Source organism: Equus caballus, chromosome 8 (genome assembly GCF_041296265.1).
Source record: "Equus caballus isolate H_3958 breed thoroughbred chromosome 8, TB-T2T, whole genome shotgun sequence".
Lineage (NCBI taxonomy): Eukaryota > Metazoa > Chordata > Mammalia > Perissodactyla > Equidae > Equus > Equus caballus.
This window is the reverse complement of record NC_091691.1, coordinates 526,038-544,166: the sequence shown is the minus strand read 5'-3', so window position 1 is coordinate 544,166 and position 18,129 is coordinate 526,038. Positions and strand designations below refer to the sequence as shown.

The 18,129-nt window shown below is 55.9% G+C and overlaps 1 protein-coding gene across 6 annotated transcripts in view; it reads right to left on the bottom strand.

The window, feature by feature from the left end:
• Nucleotides 1-16,293, bottom strand: part of GNB1L (G protein subunit beta 1 like) — a 58,379-nt gene extending 42,086 nt beyond the window's left edge. For 2 of the 6 annotated variants that reach the window (XM_023648098.2, XM_070275166.1), the window contains exons 1-3: nucleotides 16,178-16,287; nucleotides 15,880-15,972; nucleotides 13,313-13,777 (exon numbers count right to left, since the gene is read on the bottom strand). In XM_023648098.2, coding sequence (XP_023503866.1) covers nucleotides 13,313-13,355 — 43 coding nt within the window. In that variant the 5' untranslated portion in view covers nucleotides 13,356-13,777; nucleotides 15,880-15,972; nucleotides 16,178-16,287. Of the gene's footprint in view, nucleotides 1-13,312; nucleotides 13,778-15,879; nucleotides 15,973-16,177 lie in introns of all 6 variants that reach the window. The other 4 variants (XM_023648100.2, XM_070275168.1, XM_023648099.2 and 1 more) reach the window with 2 other exon arrangements.
• Between the last annotated feature and the right edge of the window lie 1,836 nt (nucleotides 16,294-18,129).

The following is an 18,129-nucleotide window of genomic DNA, read 5'->3' as shown; positions in this document are numbered from 1 at the left end:
AATAAAAGAAAACCGGAGTGAATATATTAGTATCGGACAAAGTAGACCTCAGAACAGGGAATATTATCAGGGATAAGAAGGATACATAATGCTAAAAGGCATCAATTCATCAAGAAGATATAAAAGTCCTAAATGGATATTCAGCTAACAACAGAACTATAAAATGCACCAAGGAAAACCTGATGGCACTGAAGGGAGTAACAGACAAGTATGTCAGAGCTGGAAACTTCAACTCCTCCTGAGCCACTGACTCAACGAGTGGTCAGGGAGTCACACAGAAGACCTGACTAATACTCTACCTACCTCACCTGGGTGACAGCAAGAGAACGCTCCACCCAACAGAAAAACACAGGCTTCTCAAACGTGCACACAACATTCATCATGATGGACCATATACTGGGTCATAAAACAAAACTAAAAAAATGTAGAACCAAAAGTATGTTCTCTAACCTTATGGAATTAACTTGGAAATCAATAACAGAAAGAGAACTGGAAAATCTCCAAATATCTGGAAAACAAACACCACATTTTTAAGCAATCAATGAATCGAAGACGTTGTCTCAGGAAATTAGAAAAAAAATTTTCTTTTTTTTTTTCTTTGAGGAAGATTAGCCCTGAGCTAACTGCTGTCAATCCTCCTCTTTTTGCTGAGAAAGACTGGCCCTGAGCTAACATCCGTGCCCATCTACCTCTACTTTATACGTGGGATGCCTACCACAGCATGGCTTGCCAAGTGGTGCCATGTCTGCACCCGGGTTCCGAACTGATGAAACCCAGGCCGCCGAAGTGAAACATGTGCACTTAACCGCTGCACCAGTGGGCTGGCCCCAAGAAAATATTTTAACTGAATAAAAATGAAAAACAAAATATCAAAACTTGTAGGATGTAGCTAAAGTGGGGTATAGAGGAAAATTTATAGCATTAAATGCCTACATTAGAAAAGAAGAAAGTTCTCAAAGAAAGACCTAGCTTCCACCCTAAGAAACTAGAAAATGAGGAGCAAAATAAGCCCGAAGCAAGCCGAGGGAAGGAAATCATAAGAAAGAGCAGAAATAAATGAAACAGAGACTAAACAGCAGAGAAAATCAACAAAACTAGAGATTAGTTCTGTAAAAAGATCAACAAAATCGCTAAATTTCTAGCTAGACTGACAACAAAAAAAGAGAGAAGAAACAAACTACAAAAATGAAAGAAAGATTATCAGTACAGACACTACAAACATGAAAAGGATGAGAAGGAAATACTATAAACAACTCAATGCACATACACCCGACAACTCAGATGAGATGGAACTGAAGACCACAAACTATTAGAATGGCTAAAACAAAGAGGAGAAAAATCTGGCAAAACCAAGTGCTGACGGACACGTGGGGCGACACTGTTGGTGAGAATGTGAGTCCTCTGGAAAATGACTGGGCGGCTTCTTATAAAATGAAATATACATATGTCACATTGCCCAGCAATCCCACCCCTAGGTATTTATTCTAGAAAAATGAAAACTTATTTGCAAACAAAAGCCCATATATGAATGCTTATAGCAGTTCTATTCAAACTGCCCCAAATGGCAAATTACCCAGATGAGCACCCAGAATGAGTGGCACACCCTTGAGCAATAAAAGAACAAACTCTTGACAAATGCGACAACGTGGATCAAGCTCTAGAGAATCATGGTGAGTAAAAGGCTACATACTGTACGACTCTATTGATATGGCATTCAGAAAAAGGCAAAACTAGGGAGGGAGCACAGATGGGCAGGTGCCCGGGGTTGGGGGAGGGGCTGACTACCAAGGGGCAGTTGGAGGAGGTCCTGAGGTAACACAGCCAGTTCTGTCCCCAGATTTGGCGGTGCCGGTATGGCCACGTGTTAAGACTCACCGTAAGTACATTTCATGATAATCGTAAGTGTATTAATAACAGATATTTGAGAGTTCATACTGATATGAAGAAATAAATAAATGGAGGAGAGTAGACAAATCTCCCATGCAGAAGAATTCCAAATAATTTATGTATCCTCCGCCCACAGGGAGGTGGAATAGAACTGCCGCTCCTGTGTGTGTGGGGACTGCACAGAGTGACTTCCTTTCTAAGAGGACAGTCTGGAAAGGAAGGAAAAAAATAATAATTTTCCAGTGGAGAAACCTGGCAACCACGACCTCAGCTAGATGACGAAGGTCAAAATCAACAGAGATGTCAAGTTGACAAGACATACCCTTGATATGAGGTATGGGATGGTACTTTATCTTTGAGGTCTTGTTCCCAGAAACCCACAACCCTAGTCTAATTATGAGAAAAACATGCGACAAATCCCAGCTGAGGAACACCCTACAAAAGACTTGTCCAGTACTCCTCAAAACTGTCAAGGCCGTAAAAACCAGGGAAGTCTATGAAAGCGTCACAGCTCAGTGGATACTAAGGAGACAGGATGACTAAATGTAACGTGGTGTCCTAGATGGGATCCTGGACAGAAAAAGGACACTAGGTAAAAACTCAAGAAATCTGAATAAGGGGCTGGCCTGGTGGCGCGGTGGTGAAGTTTGCATGCCCCGCTTTGGTGGCCCAGGGTTCACAGGTTCAGATCCCGGGCATAGACCTATGTACTGCTTGTCAAGCCACGCTGTGGCAGCATCCCACATGAAGTGGAGGAAGATGGACACAGATGTTAGCACAGGGCCAACCTTCCGCGCGCGCACGCACACACACAAATCTGAATAAGGTATGGACTTGAGTCAATAACGATGTGTCAATCTTGGTGCATTACTGCGACCTCTGAATCACGCTAACGTAAGATGTTAATGATGGGAACAGGGCTCAGGCATGCTTCTGTGCACAAGGTAATGCAGTGGTCCACTGCTCTCTTGGCCATTTTTTGGGAGGCTGTTTTTCAAATAAAATATATTGTACAATATTTTTGTGCTAACGGTATTTAATTTACCACTAACGTATTATGAAAACCCAGTTTCCTGCTTAGACTTCTCTGGCTTCAAAGCCAATTTCTAATTCTACTTAAAATGACCTTAAACAGATTTCATGCCAACTTGTAAGTGCTTCTCCCATTTAAAATAATTCACCCTCCTATTTTTGCCCTAATATAAATAGATTTAAATTCATCAACAGTTCCCCCACTACCAGGTAGTCAGTATTAAGTTAAGCAAATTAGCTGGTGACTTTTCTCATCTTCATCACTGTCGGCACTTCCAGAAGTAGAGCAGCGCGCCAGGGAAATTCCCTGACCGCTGACTTAGCCACACTGCTCTCTCCCAGCCTCCTCAGCAACCCATTTCCTCTCTGAAGAAGCTCAGCCACTCCAGTAGGAAGATTCTGAGGTGGCCGGTCCCCACCCCGGCCAGCAGGAACAGAGACGCACTCCCTCTGCACCTCCCAGGCTACCCCTGGAGCTGGAAAGATGCTCTCTGGACAGGACTGCCCTGAGTGAGGACTGGTCACTAGCCCCACCCCCCCCCCCACCCCGCCCTTCCTGATCAGGACAGACCAGAACAAGGCCGGGAATCCCAGAACTGGCCCCTCAAAGCCACATCATACAAGCAGCAGCCTGGGCAGTGCAGGCCAGGTCACTGGGAAACCTGCTGCTTCACCCCAGGAACTGGAGGTCTGACCCTTCCCCCATCATCTTCAAAACTCGGGGAGATAGGGAGTCGGCACGGGCACCTATAGCACACCAGAAACCAGCCTCCGACACAGCGCTTCTCCAAGTGTCCCTCTCAGTCGCCAAGGCCCCTGCCGGTCAGTGTCCTGTCATCCATGGCGTTGGCTCATTGCCCAAGACAGGGGTAGGGACAGCCCAGTGGTCCTGCCATGAATAAGGCCAAGGACACAGCTGCCTCCCAGAGAAGCCACACCTGCCCACGGCGGCGGGGAAGAGCTGTGTCCCGCGAAGAAGACGGAAGGAGCAGGCCTGCTGGGACGGTCAATCCCAACGCCGCCCCCTGCGGCTCCGGGCCACAGGGCACTGCACACACCCCGCGGGCCAGGACCCACCCGCGCAGCCCCTGCTCACGCCAGCCCGTGGAGGACCGGCCGCCACGCCCACGGCAGCTCCCTCCGCGGCCCGCGCACAGAAGGCAGGGCTGCCGGGCAACTCCAACTTCACAAAGAAACCATTTCTGGAACGGGGCTCCACTTGGCGATTCGGAGTCAAAGGCGCACTTCATAGCTCCTTCCGAGCCCGCGCACCGCCAGGCCTCTCCCCTTTGAAGCCTCGGTGAGTGATTGAAGCGTCTGCTTTCCGAGGGGCAGATAGCACCGGGCGAGTAATCCGACTCTAAGCCCCAGGATAAAGGTAGTTTGTTTCCTCTCAGCCCGTCTGTCAACACCTCCTCAGTAATTAGCCCTAATTATTACCAAGGGCCAGCCTCCCATTCGGTTATTAAATCAGAAATAGTATCGTGGCCGGGCATCTGTCAACGCTGGACTGGCGACCTTGGATTCATTGAATCCCCTGTCAGTATCATGGCTTCAAAGATGCAGATCCCGGGGAGGGGTTCCGGGGATGCAGTGTGGCCAGCGCGGCCCGGGGTAGGGGGAGGAGTGGGGGGGAGCAGGGAAGGGAGGGAGGGCAGACGGTGCCAGGAGCAGCCCTGCACACTGCAGGCTCGGAGCCCACTGGGAGGGCGGGAGCCAGCACCATCTCTGAACGCCCCTCCCCGGGGCAGTAAGTGCACCCATTAACTCTGCATTGCGAGGGGGGGGCACGCCCACCAACAGCCTTCCATCTACAGGGCCAGAGGCCCGTCCTAGGAGTGGCAGGCTGCGGCCTCAGTCTCCACTGACTGAGCTCGGCCGGGGGCTTGGCGAGGCCCTGTGCTGGCTGCTTTGTGAGTGCACAGGGAAAACGCCCGAGTCTCGGCCAGGAGCCTCCTCTGAGCCTCGTGGACACCCTGGGCACCTCCCGCGAGCTGGGCGGCCTGTGAGGCGGAGCTGGGGGAACAGCTGCAGACACAGGTATCTGCGGTGGGGCTGAGCGCAGCACCCCTGAAGGCCCTGGGAAGGACAGCCAGCAGCTCTGTGCTTGGCCTAAGGGCCTCTGCAACTTGGAGGCCTCCTGCTCCTGCAGAGCCCTCCCAGCTCCCGGGGCGGAAGCTGCCCCTCCAGCAAGGCTCACCTCCTCAGGCAGGAGCGGCACTCACCCCACCTCCCTGGGGCAGCATCCCAGACCCCTTGGGGCTGGCTGCCAGTGCTTGTGTGAAGACCACTGGGCCCCAGGCTTCTCCAAAGGCCAAGGCTCCTGGCCTGCAGTGAGCCGGCAGCACTGAACACAGTGCCTGGACATTAAGTCCACCAGGTCTCTGAGCGACCCTTTCGGCCGGGCCCCACTGTGTTTGGGGGAGAGGGCAAGAGAGGCCAAGTCAGAGCCGAGTCCCCAGGACCAGGATCCTCTGTGGCAGTCAAGGTGCAAGCACTGTGATGGGTGTCCGGGCCCTCCCACCCGCCCGCTGCAGCCGGTTCTCCCCGGCCGTGCCACAGCCAAGTGCCTGCTGGGTGCTCCACCAAGCTTTCTCGAGCTGGCAGGGCCAGGCTGGCTGGGCAGCAAGTGAGCCTTGTGGAGACAAAGGTACCTCCGGCTGCAGTGCATGAGGTGTGAATGGCCAGTCTGCCCCACAGCCAGCAGGGCTTCTTGCAGCTGTGGGCACAAGTCACAGACTTGTCCTTGGGACTGGGGGACAGACGGCCCTTGCCAAGCGGAGAGGAAATGCCAGGGTGAGGGGCCACTGGGAGGCAGGGGTGGGCAGGATGGGCGGGCAGGGCCTCTTCATCAACAGGCGTCTCAAGCTGCAGCTGAGGACGTCCGTCACCCCCAGGAGTGGGTCCAAGGAGCCTGGCAAGATGGCAGGAAGGAAGCCTAACTTAGGGGCGTTTTCAGCCAGCCTGCCCCCAGGCACTTACGGGCAGGGGCAGGAACCTAGCCAGCGCCGGAAAAACTTGTTGTTTTACAGGAAGTATGAGCATTCCTGTGCGCCAGTGCTGGCCTTTGGGGCCCACTTCTGCCGGGAGGCCTGGTTCACAGTGGCCAGGGTCCAGGGCTGACGACAACGCTCACCTAGCGCATGGACCAGAGGCTGATCCCCGAGGGTTGGTGCCTGGCCTGAGGGTTGGGAATGTGCCCAGGCAGCCCCTGGGCACCCAGTCCCACTTGGAGAGGGGCTCCTAACCACACTGTGGCGACACACTTTCTGACAGGGATCCGCGTGGCTGCTCCTGTGGCAGAGGCTACCTCGAGCGGGATGTGCCCCAGCAATGTCTACCACACGTTCACAGACATGCAGATGATGTGCTGAGAGATGTACGCATGTTCACAGTGCTCCGTGGGGTCTGTGCACACACATGTGCATTACGCTAACAGCTGCCGGCAGCGTACGGTTAGTCTGAGGGAGGGGAGTCAGAGGCAGTGATCACAGCGCTGACACACCTGCCACCTTGCAGGCACATGCGAGGCAGAAATTCCACCCAATTTACAGGCAGCAAAAGTGGGATCTGGAGAAGTTCGGTGACTTGCTGGGGGAAGGGGATGACGACAGGGACCAGGGGGCTGCGGTGGGCATTGTGAAGTGTGCACCTGGAGCGGGCCAGGAGGGCAGGGGCTTCACTGCCCCGGGCCTGGGTTACCCTCCCGGCCAACGCCACCCTGAGGCTTCCGTTTGCACCGCGATCTTCAAGGGAGGAACACAGGGTCTGGGTGGTGACAGGCTGCTGTGCCCCAGGGGCAGCACGCTGGATCAAGTCGCTGGCCAACCTCATGCCTTTTGGATCCCCTAGGCTGCAGACCCTCACAGGCCACCCACCACCCTGCGGCCTTTAGAAAGCTTGGCTACTGCGCGAATGCGTCAAGGTGAACAAGACTGTGCTCTTGGGGCCTCACAGAGCACGGGATGCAGCACCCCTGGCGGCCACCACTCCCTGCAGTGACCACACAGCACTCACACTTCAGCTGTAAAGAACGGCCACCCGCATGGCAAAGCACGGGCTCACTCCCTGACCACTGGCCCAAGCCCTGTGTTGCTCAGACGCACACATGGAGAGCAGCCCAAGGTCATCCCTCTCCACTGTCTGGTGACCCTGCCAGTGGGAAGACAGAAGCACCTGGCAAGTGCACAAACCCACCAGCCACAGGCCCCAGCTGTGGCCGTGTGCCCCGAGCCAGGAGAGAAGGTACAGGCTGCTGAGGGCACGCTGTAGGCCAGGGGCTCCTCCCAGGCCCAGCCTGGATGCCCCCAGGTCACACATTGTGTCACCCAGCTACAAATGAGGACACCAAGACCCCAAGAGAAACCAAGTGAGCTCATGGCTCCTGCTGTCTGGGAAGCGCACTCGGCAAGGCCGCCACGGACACGGCGCCCCCAGGGCAAGGACTGACCGCCACCAGAGCTGGGCAGCAGGCACGCCTTGGTCCACTAGGCCAGCCTGTCCACTTCTGTTCGTGACAAAATTTGAAGAGCAAAGCGGGGGGGGGGGGGGGGGTGATGTTTCTCTACCAGATAATAAAGACTCACGAGTGAGCTAGATCAGCAGCAGGGAGAGACCAGACCAGCGCAGGCGTGCAGGAGAGGCAGCACCGCAGCAGGCACAGCCGGCACCTGAGGCCGCAGTCCTGCGCCCTGCGGGACAGGGGAGACGGGGTCCTCTCTCGGTCAGGATGGAACAGGCCATGCTGTGGGGAACACGAGCCCCCAGCTCAGTGCTGCACCAGTGGAAGCCCACATCCCACGCCTGCTGCACGTCCAGCGCAGGTGGGCAGAGGGCCCTGCTCTTCACAGGCTCTCTGATGACGAGAGGAGACCCTCCCGTACCCTGCACATGACAAGGGGATTCGACACTCAATGTCAAAGGCAAAACACCACAACTTGGGGACAGCGGATCATGTCTTCGTCCCGAGGTAGGGAGAGATTCCTTAGTAAGAACTAAGAGTCTCGCATGCAGAACCGGGTGCCTCTTGCTCCAGGCCTGGAGGGGCTCTGTGCACGGGCACCCCTCAACCCACAGCAGGCTGTGCACACCACCACCCAAACTGCAAAAACAAAAAACAAAGAAACCCATCTTGTGCAGTATCATGGGCTAAATCATGTCCTTCAAAATTCCTATGTTGAAGTTCTAACGCCAGCACCTCAGAATGGGACTACACTTGGAGAAATGGCCTTGAGTGGGGTGATAACAGTTAAATGGGGTCATATGGGTGGGTTCCAACCCAATCAGACTGGAGTCCATATAAGAAAAGATTAGGAGACACACAGAGGGATGACCATGTGAGGACACAAGAAGATGGCCACCTACAAGCCAAGGAGAGAGGCCTCAGAAGGAACCAACCCTGTGGACCCCTTGATCTTGGACTTCTAGCCCCCAGGACTGTGAGAAAATACACTTCCATTGTTCAAGTCACGCAGCCCCAGCAGACTCACTCAGGCATCTTTCCACGGGAACCGACTCAGGCCCGCCCCCACTTCCTCAACAGCTGTACTGTGGTGTCCTGGTGAGTGGACACTCGCTCTTCTAACACAGAGTGCCCCAGGGTAGGACTGGCCACTCTCATCCCTTGGAACTCAAGTGTGGCTCGGTGGCTTCCTTTGGCCATGAGAATGGAAGGGGAATGACACACATCACTGGTGGTTCACTCTGGTCTTCCCCCTGCCTCTGTGGTTGTGGAGAACTATGTCCAGCGGAATTCCTGATGGCATGGGTCCCTGAGGGACTGCAGTGCACAGAGGGCACCCGACTGATCTGTGAGGATAAGTGGCTGAGATGCTAGAGGTTTTTGTCACTGCAGCACAATCTGGCACATCTTGACTGGTAGAACGGGGTAACACAACAGGGCTGTGGACCTCACTCCTTATCCCTGAAACTGCACTGTTCCCAGTTTTGCTGTTAATAATGCAGTGCCCCCCACCAGCCTCGGGCCACTCCACCCTGTTATCTCATTCAACTCTCCCACCGCCCTGAGGACAAACCCTTCTAACTGCTCAGAGAGGTCAGGTGACACCAGGCCCGGCAGCTTGGGCAGAGGCGGTGAGGTGTCCGAGCTCAAGTCCACGCTCTAAAGCCCACACGCAGGACGAGCGGTGGCCATCTGCACGTGGGCAAGGGGTCAGGTCAGCGTCTGCCTCCTACAAATGCCATGTGGGTGGCTTGTGGGACCTGATGCTCCAGCAGCAGCAGGAGAAAACTTATTTCTCCACGTCTTCAGCAATTCCAGGCATCTAAAACATTTAAAGTCCTGGAATCACAGGCAGAAAAAAAATTCACCCATATTTCCCTGTAGTCCTTTTCTGGTTTCACGGTAAAATCTTTAATCCACCTGGAATAAGGCTGGTGTAAAAAGTGAGGTAGGGGAACAGCTTTACTGTTTTCTAGATGGCTAACCAGTTGTCCCAACTCCTTTTAGTGAATAATCCATCTTACCCAATTAGTTTGAAACACCACCTTTAGCATAAACTAAATCCCTATATTTGGCTCTATATCAAAGTTCTCTATTCTCTTCTATTCACCCGTCCACACCAATTGCCAGGTGCCTTCATTATTACCAGCTTTATAAATGTTGACATCGACTTCAACACTTCCGGTGTTAGAACTTTCTTTGGAGACAGGTAGTTTTAAAAATCCAGCCATGGTGCCGCGTCTGATCTTTAGGAAATCAGTCTCCGGGTATTTCCAAGGGAAGTGAGGGACGGACGCAATGGTCTGGAAGTCAGGCCCCAGCACCTCGGCCTGTCCCTGAGCACATGTGGTACACCTTGCCGGACCACCCTGCCAGACCATGCCACTTGCAGGAGCGCCCCTCTCTGGGCTGTCCACCTCTGTGCAGAGAGCCGGGAGTAGTTTATGACCCAAGGGCCCTCCTCCCACAGCACATGGCAGGGCCTCCTCTCCTGGCCCTCTGCTCCTTCTCCCCCAGAGTGTGAAAGCAGCTACATCATCACATCTACCCGAAGGCAGGCCACAGCGCCAGCAGGAGATGAAGCTGTCACTTCACACAATACTGTAGGCACTGCTTGTCTGGAGGGCCAGGCCAGAACCCTCCCATCCTCTCCTGACCCTATGTGTGCAGACACACAGAACAAGCAACCTTGCCATTGCCACTGAGGCCTGGCCCTCCTTTCCCGTCCTTCGTGGTAAGAGCCCAAGCACAATAGGAACCATTTTCCAAATTAAAAAACAGGTCATCCAGTCTCTCCCCAAATTCCCTCAGGAGGTATGCCAGACTATACCCCAAGCCTGCAGGAGCCGTCTGGGGCCTGGGGGAGGAAAGGCCCCAGGAGGACAGGGGGAAGGAAGGGAAAACAGAGCCGTGAGCTGAAGGAATTACTCCTGGTCCACTAAATGGAGACGGGAAAGGCAGCCCATGCAGAGGCCAGCAGCACACAGGGCGTCTACGGGGCCACACGGCCCAGAGAGCAGCTCGAGGGTCTAGTGCCAGAGCTGCCTTGCCGGCTCAAACAAGGACCCTTCTGATATCACCAATGATACCAGACCCATATAGGCAGGCCAGGCCACAGCCAACCACTGGGGGGGAGCGCGGCGGCAGTCCGACCTGAGCCTGCGAAAGCAGTGCCCACACCTGAACAATAGCACAGAGGAGCAGCAGTGTGACCCCGCAGAGGCACTGAGGCTGGGCTAGTGCATCCAGGGACTGCCTCCATCCGATCAGAATCAAGACTGCACGCTGGCATCTTCTGTCAGCTTGCAGCTCTTGCTTCGGAGGCTGTATCAGCTTCCCACCTATTTCCAAGGTCTGCACTGTTTTACGTGTAAGGTATCTGTGCCGTGAAATAACTCACACATAAAACCACCTGAACCCAGAGCCTTTTAGAGTGACCATTACTAAATAACCCCAACAATGTCTATTTTTATTAATTTTTTTTACCAGATGTTTATTACTGTTTTTCCTTAAAAAAAAAAAGCTTTAGGAACTTACTACATTTCTTACTTTTTCTTCCTACTATCCAGTAAGGTGTTCTTTTGTTGTTTCCACAGTTGGAAAACTGAAACAGGCTTGAAATTCCTGCCTAATGGCCCCTCTTGAGTGGGCGCACTGTGCCCATCCTGTGTTACACTTGGCTTGAAGGAGCTTCCGAGCTCAGCTCTCATCATTAGCAAACCCTTCCTTGTGCAGAACAGGCCTTTCTTCATTCCAATCCTTTGCCCCTGGGGCCTCACAGCTCTGGTCTGCTCAGTTCTCAAGCCCACACTCCACCTGCCAAGCCTCCCACTCCCACCCATTCAGCCCAACTCCTCCAACCAGACCCCTGGAGCCTCAAAGCCCCGACCAGAAACCACACGTGTGACACTGACCTGGCATGATGGTGGCTGGGCCTAGCCTGCTTCTGACAGCATGGGCACACTGCTTCTGCCCACAGAACCAGGACTCTGCTTGTCTGCAGCCACCACACCACAGACTCAGTCATGGATCCAACACACATTTAATGAGCATAGACTGTGTACCAGGGACACAAAACTAAGAAAGGACCCCTGCACTAGAGGCTCACAGTCTACCCAGAGATACAAGGATTACGGGTGTTACAGCATTGGGGCTTAAGTGCTGAATCAGCAATGTTTAAGAGTAGAGGGGGAGGTTGGGACTGCTGAACAGCATAAACTGAGAGGGCAGCACGGCCAAAGGCCCTGAGACGTAAAAATTCATGCCAACTGCTGAAGAAAACCAGGTGTGGCTAGATGTTAACATACAGAAGGGGAAAACGTCTGGAACAGAGCTGAGACCAGCAAGAGGACCTGCATCCCAGCTTCCTGCACGTAAGCCGCCCCAGCTGGCCATGGCTGCCGGTAAACCCACAGGGAAGCATCTTTCTCTGCCAAGGTGCCATCCCACTCATACTGAACGATGAAAGTGGCTGCGTCCCCCACGCAGGCTTCCTTAAATTCCAGGCCAGAGGGCAGAGGCCACAGAGAGCAGAGACGGGACGGGAGCCACAGCAGAGACCATCCAGGGACCGGATTCAAAGAGCGCCAGCACAGCAGACCCAGCCTAGTCCCAGCCAGCACTGAAGGCGGTGTTTTTGAGTATGGGCAATGCTTTACAAAGATGGTACAAATACCTGATGGGGACTATCTACGGAACCCTCTCCAACTGGTGGGAATAGGCCCAGGTGAGATGGTACTCCCCAGGGAGGTGTGGGCATGCAGCTGAGAGGCCAGCAGGAGGCAGCTTCTGGGCCCCTGGGGGAGCCAGAGGATGGAGGGCATAGGGCAGAGGCCAAATTTCTGCTGGGGCGCTGGGGAGGGCACATGGGAGATGACGAGGGCTGTGGGTGCTCAGACGGGGCAGAGCCCAAACACATGCACCCTGTGCCCAGTAACAGGGCAGGTGGACAGGGCAACACCTGGTGTACGATGTCTAGAGGCATCCAGCTGCACCACTCTGTCCTGACGGGGCTGTGGAGCTCATCAGAAGGGGCACTGCTGCACCTGCTTGGCCTGTGTTCAGAATCCAGGGCTGTGAGTCGGAGAGCAGGAGAAAATGGTGGTCCTCCTAGGGCACCCCTGTAGGGCACCTAAGGATGCCTCCTGGTCTCCTGTCTCAGAAACCTCCTCCTCTCTCTTCTGGAGTTCTGGACCCCCTGGGTGAGCCGGATCTGGTTTCTGGGCAGGGGGTTAACAGATTCTGAAAGTACAGGGGTAGGTTTGGGGGCTACCTCCCCTGGCTGGGAAGAGACTGGCCCTACAAGACCAGGATGGGTGCTGCACGCAGAGCTGGACAAGGCAGGGGGTCTGTCGACCCAGGGCTGATCTCCTTGGCCAGCTGTTGCTCAGACAGAGCAATTTTGGACAGAGAACTGGAACTAGAAATAGCGGGGGTGGCCACAGTGGCTGGGACAGGCCTGGGGGGAGCGCCTATGTGGAGTGCCAAGGCCTCCAAAAACCTGGCTAAATACTGCCTCACTCCAGGCAGCTGCAGGGCCACAGGGGGCCAGCTCGAGGCTGGGGGCAGGGAGCAGGGAACTGCAACATGGTAGTCAGCCAAATTATTTGGGTCTTGAATAATTTCCTCCAGATTCTGGCAAAACAGCTCTTAAGCGTCAGGCAGGGGCAGGTCCCCGTCAAGGTATGGGGCTGTCCATGCCCGGGCTTAGCCCGTCAGGCACCAGGGTCTCACAGATGCCACTGAGACTGTCCTGGCACTGCTCGAACTGGAAGGACATGTAATCGCCCAGCTGAGCCAAAAAGCTGTCCAGCAGCCATGGGGAGCCATCAAAGGTGCCTGAGTCCGAGCCTGCCACCCACTGGAAATCCACCCCAAGGGGCCATGGGCCGGGGATGCACATGGCCGGGGGCCCCCTTTCTGTGGGCTTACCACCAGGAACATCACTGGGTGTGCTCTCCTGTTCCATGGTCATGTGCACACACACAGGTCCCCACAGCAGGGCCGCTCAATCCAGGGGTCCACTAAGGGCAGTGTACGTGACCCCAGGGGAAGCCCGGTCCATCTGTGGCCAAGAGTGTGTACTGGCCTAAGTGGCTGCTGCCCGGATGGCACTGCAAGGACCCTGCCGACGGTGACGGCCACAAAGCATGCTGGGAGCGGAGGCAGCTGCTGCACCAACTACAAGAAGGGAGGAGGAAGGGAGAGCCGGTGCAGAGGGGAGGGTGGGCAGGAGCAGCACACAAGACACAACGGAACAGAGATGGGCTGAAGAGGGGCGTGGCAGACCCCGGCATTCCAGGCAAGTGCTGAGGGTCAGGGGAGCTGACAGCTGCGGCCTCAGGAGAGCTGAGAAGAGTTGATGGGACTGTCAGACGCACCACCATCCGAGGCAATCTGTCCGAAAACAAGGTGGGAAGAGCGAGAACTAGGGCCAATCATCACCACTTGGGTAGCAGGAGGAGGCAACAAGTAGGCAAATCCCTGGTGCCCTGCTAAGAGCTCGACTGGAAGAAGGCCCAGGAGGTCGGCCTGAGAGGTTCAAGAAGGCAGGTAAATGCCACCTGTGATGTCTCAAGGGCACGGTGTGACGGCAGATGCTGTCAGTCCCAGGAGAAGAAAAGGGGGCCTGATCAGAAACCCCTGGGCTTCCTTGGACATCCTGGCTGACTGTCAGGGAACTTCAGGAGGAGAAAAACAGTAAGCTTCTACTGAGCTTTCCATCCGCGCTGAGCAGTGGCACCCTGATGAGGCTGCTACTCTTATCGCCCCCACGGCAGAGTGGTGAGTGAAGTCACTTGTCTGCGGCCCCACACCAACCACTAAGTGGCAGAGGCAGCAGAACCCGGCTCTGGAACGCACGTGCTTAACCACTTCACCACACCGGTTACTACACTTCACAGTGCACTGAGGAGGTGGCTCTGGCTGCCCCAAATGCTGTGACTGCTGAGGACACAGACTGCAGCAGCAGATCCCTCTACAACACAGCATCAGGAGCACGGCAGGTGCTGCCCAAACACCTGACAGAAGCCTGGGGCCCTGCTACTCCCCTCCAGCCTCCCTGCCATGCTTCCCAGACCCTCCTCACCACTCCGAGTGCAGCCTGCAGGCACTGCCACCCTCCCCGGAAGCCACCTCCCTGCACCCCGTGCACAGCAGCCTGACCCCCAAGGTTACCCTCGCTTGCCATCTTCTCTCACAACCCCAGTGTTACTCCTGCAAAGGGCCTGAAGAGCAGTGGTTGCCAACTGTGAGCTGCCTAAAGAGCGCTGACGTGGAAAGGAGACTGCGACCATCAGCAGGTACAGTTCTCTTCCAGCGCAGGGAGCCCTCTCCTGGGGCTCTCACACTCTGCCTAGCCTGACTGTAGCCACCTTCCCAGTCTCTCTGCAAAGAGGTGCGCTCATGGCCTCCACAGAACCTTCCCTGTCTCACCCCTCCTCGTGCAGTTTTCCCAGCAACCCCTCCACGCATACCCCAATGCTGCATCAGCTTGCACTGATGGGCACCGCGGCCTGCACACACCCTCACACACAGTTTCCTATGTGTTTATCTACCCCAACAGAGTGAGTTCCCCCAGGGCGATGCGACTCTGTTGGCTTTTCCGCCCAGCACCTCCCAGGGTTGCCCACAGCACTCAAAGCTGCCAGGGCCACCAGCACCTACCTCTGCCACCCACGCATTCTGGAACCTCGCAGGTACATCCCCCACTCCAGAGGATCTTCCACGAGAAAGCCCCTCCCATCCCAACACAGGAAAAAAATATTCTAGGGCCTGCTAGCAGCAGTGGCCCAAGGAGCAGCACATGAATGCAGTCCACTCACGAGTCTAGGGCAGTCCCTCACCCAGCTCTGCTGAAGTAATAACCAGGAACAGCACTCCAGCTCCCACCACCAATCTGAGGTTACGTGTCAGGCTGCGGGCAAAGACCACATTGCCTGCCCACAAACCAGTGCACTACACAGCTCTCTGCCTTCCCTTCTCCTAGCCCCAACCTCCCACCCCACTCAGAACCCTAGCTGTCACCCTGCCCAGTCATCTTCATGCCTCTGTGCCCCCTGCAGCCTCAGGGAGAAGGTTCCCCCTGAGCCAAGCAGCCAGCCCTGCTTGGGTCTGAACCTCCCTAAGCCTGGACTTCACTCTCAAAACTTGGATGACGTTGGCCCTTCCGTGCCGGAGGATCTCTTGGACTCTCTCGCTTCTCTCCCCACCCTGCCTGGTGCTGAGGAACTGGAGCCCTTTTCTTGGACCCGCCAGCGCGCCACTCGCGGAGCAGGTACCGCGGCGCAGGCGCACTGGCCTCCGCAAAGCCTAAGGCAGCGCCTGGAACGCGAGAGGGTTCTCTGCTCCGAGGAGACCGGGGCACCGGGAGTGGACTAACCTGCCCAAAGCCTCAGAGCGCGCGGAGGGCAGCCCACTGCACCCTCTCCCGCAGTCGGCATGCAGGAAACCGCGGGGAGATGCGCTCACAGCCCCGCCGCCGTAAGAAGCCGACCTACCTGCGGCTCCGCGAGGAGCCCGCGAAGAAGGTCCAGGGATGTGCGGCCAGGCAGTGCAGATGGCTTCCCTCCGACGGCGAGTCCCAGTGCCACCTAGAAAGTGGGGAACAAGACCGCCGCCGTGAGTCCAGAGAGCGCGACCCGGAGACGGCGGGAGCCGCCTGAATCGGCTCCAGGAGCCCCAGCCCGCGGCGGGATCCAAGTCGGGGCTCCAAGAGCCTCTCTGCGGACAACGAATCGGGAAGGGATGGAAGGGTGGGTCTCCCGCCGGCCGCCCGGGTTCCCGCCGCCCACTGACCCTCGGGTCCAAGTCAGCGACGCCGGCTCAGAGCAGCACAGCGCTCGGGTCCCGATCCCTCAGCGCAGCCACGCCCCCTGCGTGCGCGCGGCCGCCCCGTACGACCCCGCGCCGGCTCCGGGCACGCCCCACGCTGGCCTCTTAGCCGGACCGCGCCTGCGCCATGAGCTCTGGGTGTGCGGCCGCGCAAGCGCCCCCACGCCGGGTCAGCCGGACGGCGCGGCGCGGGGGGTGACGGGAGTGCGCCCGGCCGCGCGCCACGAGAGCAGGCTGGGCGGCGTACAGGGCGCGAGGGCCGGGTCTGAGGAGGGAGGGGAGCGGCGGGGGCCTGGCTGCGCAGAGTGGGGCTGCCGTGGCCGTCGCCCTCGCGTCAGCTGGGCGCTCCGAGCGCCGGGGAGGGCTTGGGCGCAGAGGGGCGCGCGCTGCGGGACGGCGCGCCCGCGAAGCGCCCGGCTCGAGCCCTCGTCAGGGCCTGCTGGCCCGCTTCAGGCGGCGGCGGGCGCGGGGCGGGCTGCCGCACCGCCGAGGCCGGGCTCGGCGCTCGGGCGGACGCGCCGCGACTCCTTCGTGAAGCGGCCCCTGCGGCGGCTGCGTTACGCCCGGGCTCGCGCTCTTCGATCTTTGAGACGCGAACCGGGCCGCGCGGGCGTCCCCGGGGGTGCGGGGCTCCCCGCCGGACGTGGGGAGCGGCGCCGGCGGGGACGCCGCCCGCAGGGCTCTCAGCGGCCGGGGAGTTGAAGTTCCTGCCTCGGGGGAGGGGGTCGCCACGACCCGGCTCCCCGTGGGCCGGGCCCTCACAAAGGCCTTTTTGGGTCCAAATTGCTTTTTTTCTTTTAGATCGTCTTTTATGTATATATTTTTAAATTGTGCTAAGGTATACATGATATAAATCTTAGCGTTTTAGCCATTTTTCGGTGTACATCTCAGTGGCGTTAAGTACGTTCGCAGTGTACACCCTTCGCCACTACCCACCTCCAGCCTCCATTGCCCCCTCACTTCGTTGGTGCCCGCTAAGGCTAGCCCTGGCTGGCGCTGCTTCCCCGGCCCTGGGGAGCTCCGTGCCCCTTGTCTGGATGAATTTGCCTATTCTCTTTCCCGCGTGAACGGAATCATGCATTATTTCTCTTAGAAGAATGTTTTAAAGGTTCATCCATGTTGTAGCATCTATCGGGATTTTTGTTCCTTTTTAAGGCTGAGTAATATTCCATTGTATGGATATGCTACATTCCTTGGACCGTGATAGTCACTTGAGTCGCTTCTAACTCTAGGTTGTTGTGACTAATGCTGCCGCGAGCGCGGGCGTGCGAGTGTCTGTTTGGGTCCCTGGCTTCACGTCTCACGTGCATCCCTAGAGCTGGAACTGCGGACTCATGGGAGAGCCTGTGTTGAACATGAGGCCCTGCCAAGCTTGCCCGCGGCGGTTGCATCATGCTAGATCCCCACCAGCAGCTCACAAGCATACCCACTTTTCCACGTCCTCATGAACACTTGTTCTTTCCTGCTTCTTTGATAATAGCCACCTGAACGGGTGTGAAGTGGTATCTTGTGGTTTTGATTTGCATTTCCCTGGTGACTAGTGATATTCAGCATCTTTTCATGTGCTTCTTAGCATTTGTATACCTTCTTTAGAGAAATGTCAAGTCCTGTGCCCATTTTTTAATTAGGTTGTTTGTTTTGTTGTTGTTGAGTTGTAGGAGTGCCTTGTATATTTTGGATATTAGTTCCTTATCAGATATATGATTTGCAAATATTTTCTCCCTTTCTGTGGGTTGTCTTTTTGCTCTTTTGATGGTTTCTTCTGATGCACAAAACTTTTTAATTTTGGAGTTATCTTTTTTTTTTGAGGAAGATTAGCCCTGAGCTAACATCTGCTGCCGATCCTCCTCTTTTTGCTGAGGAAGACTGGCCCTGAGCTAACATCTGTGCCCATCTTCCTCTACTTTATATGTGGG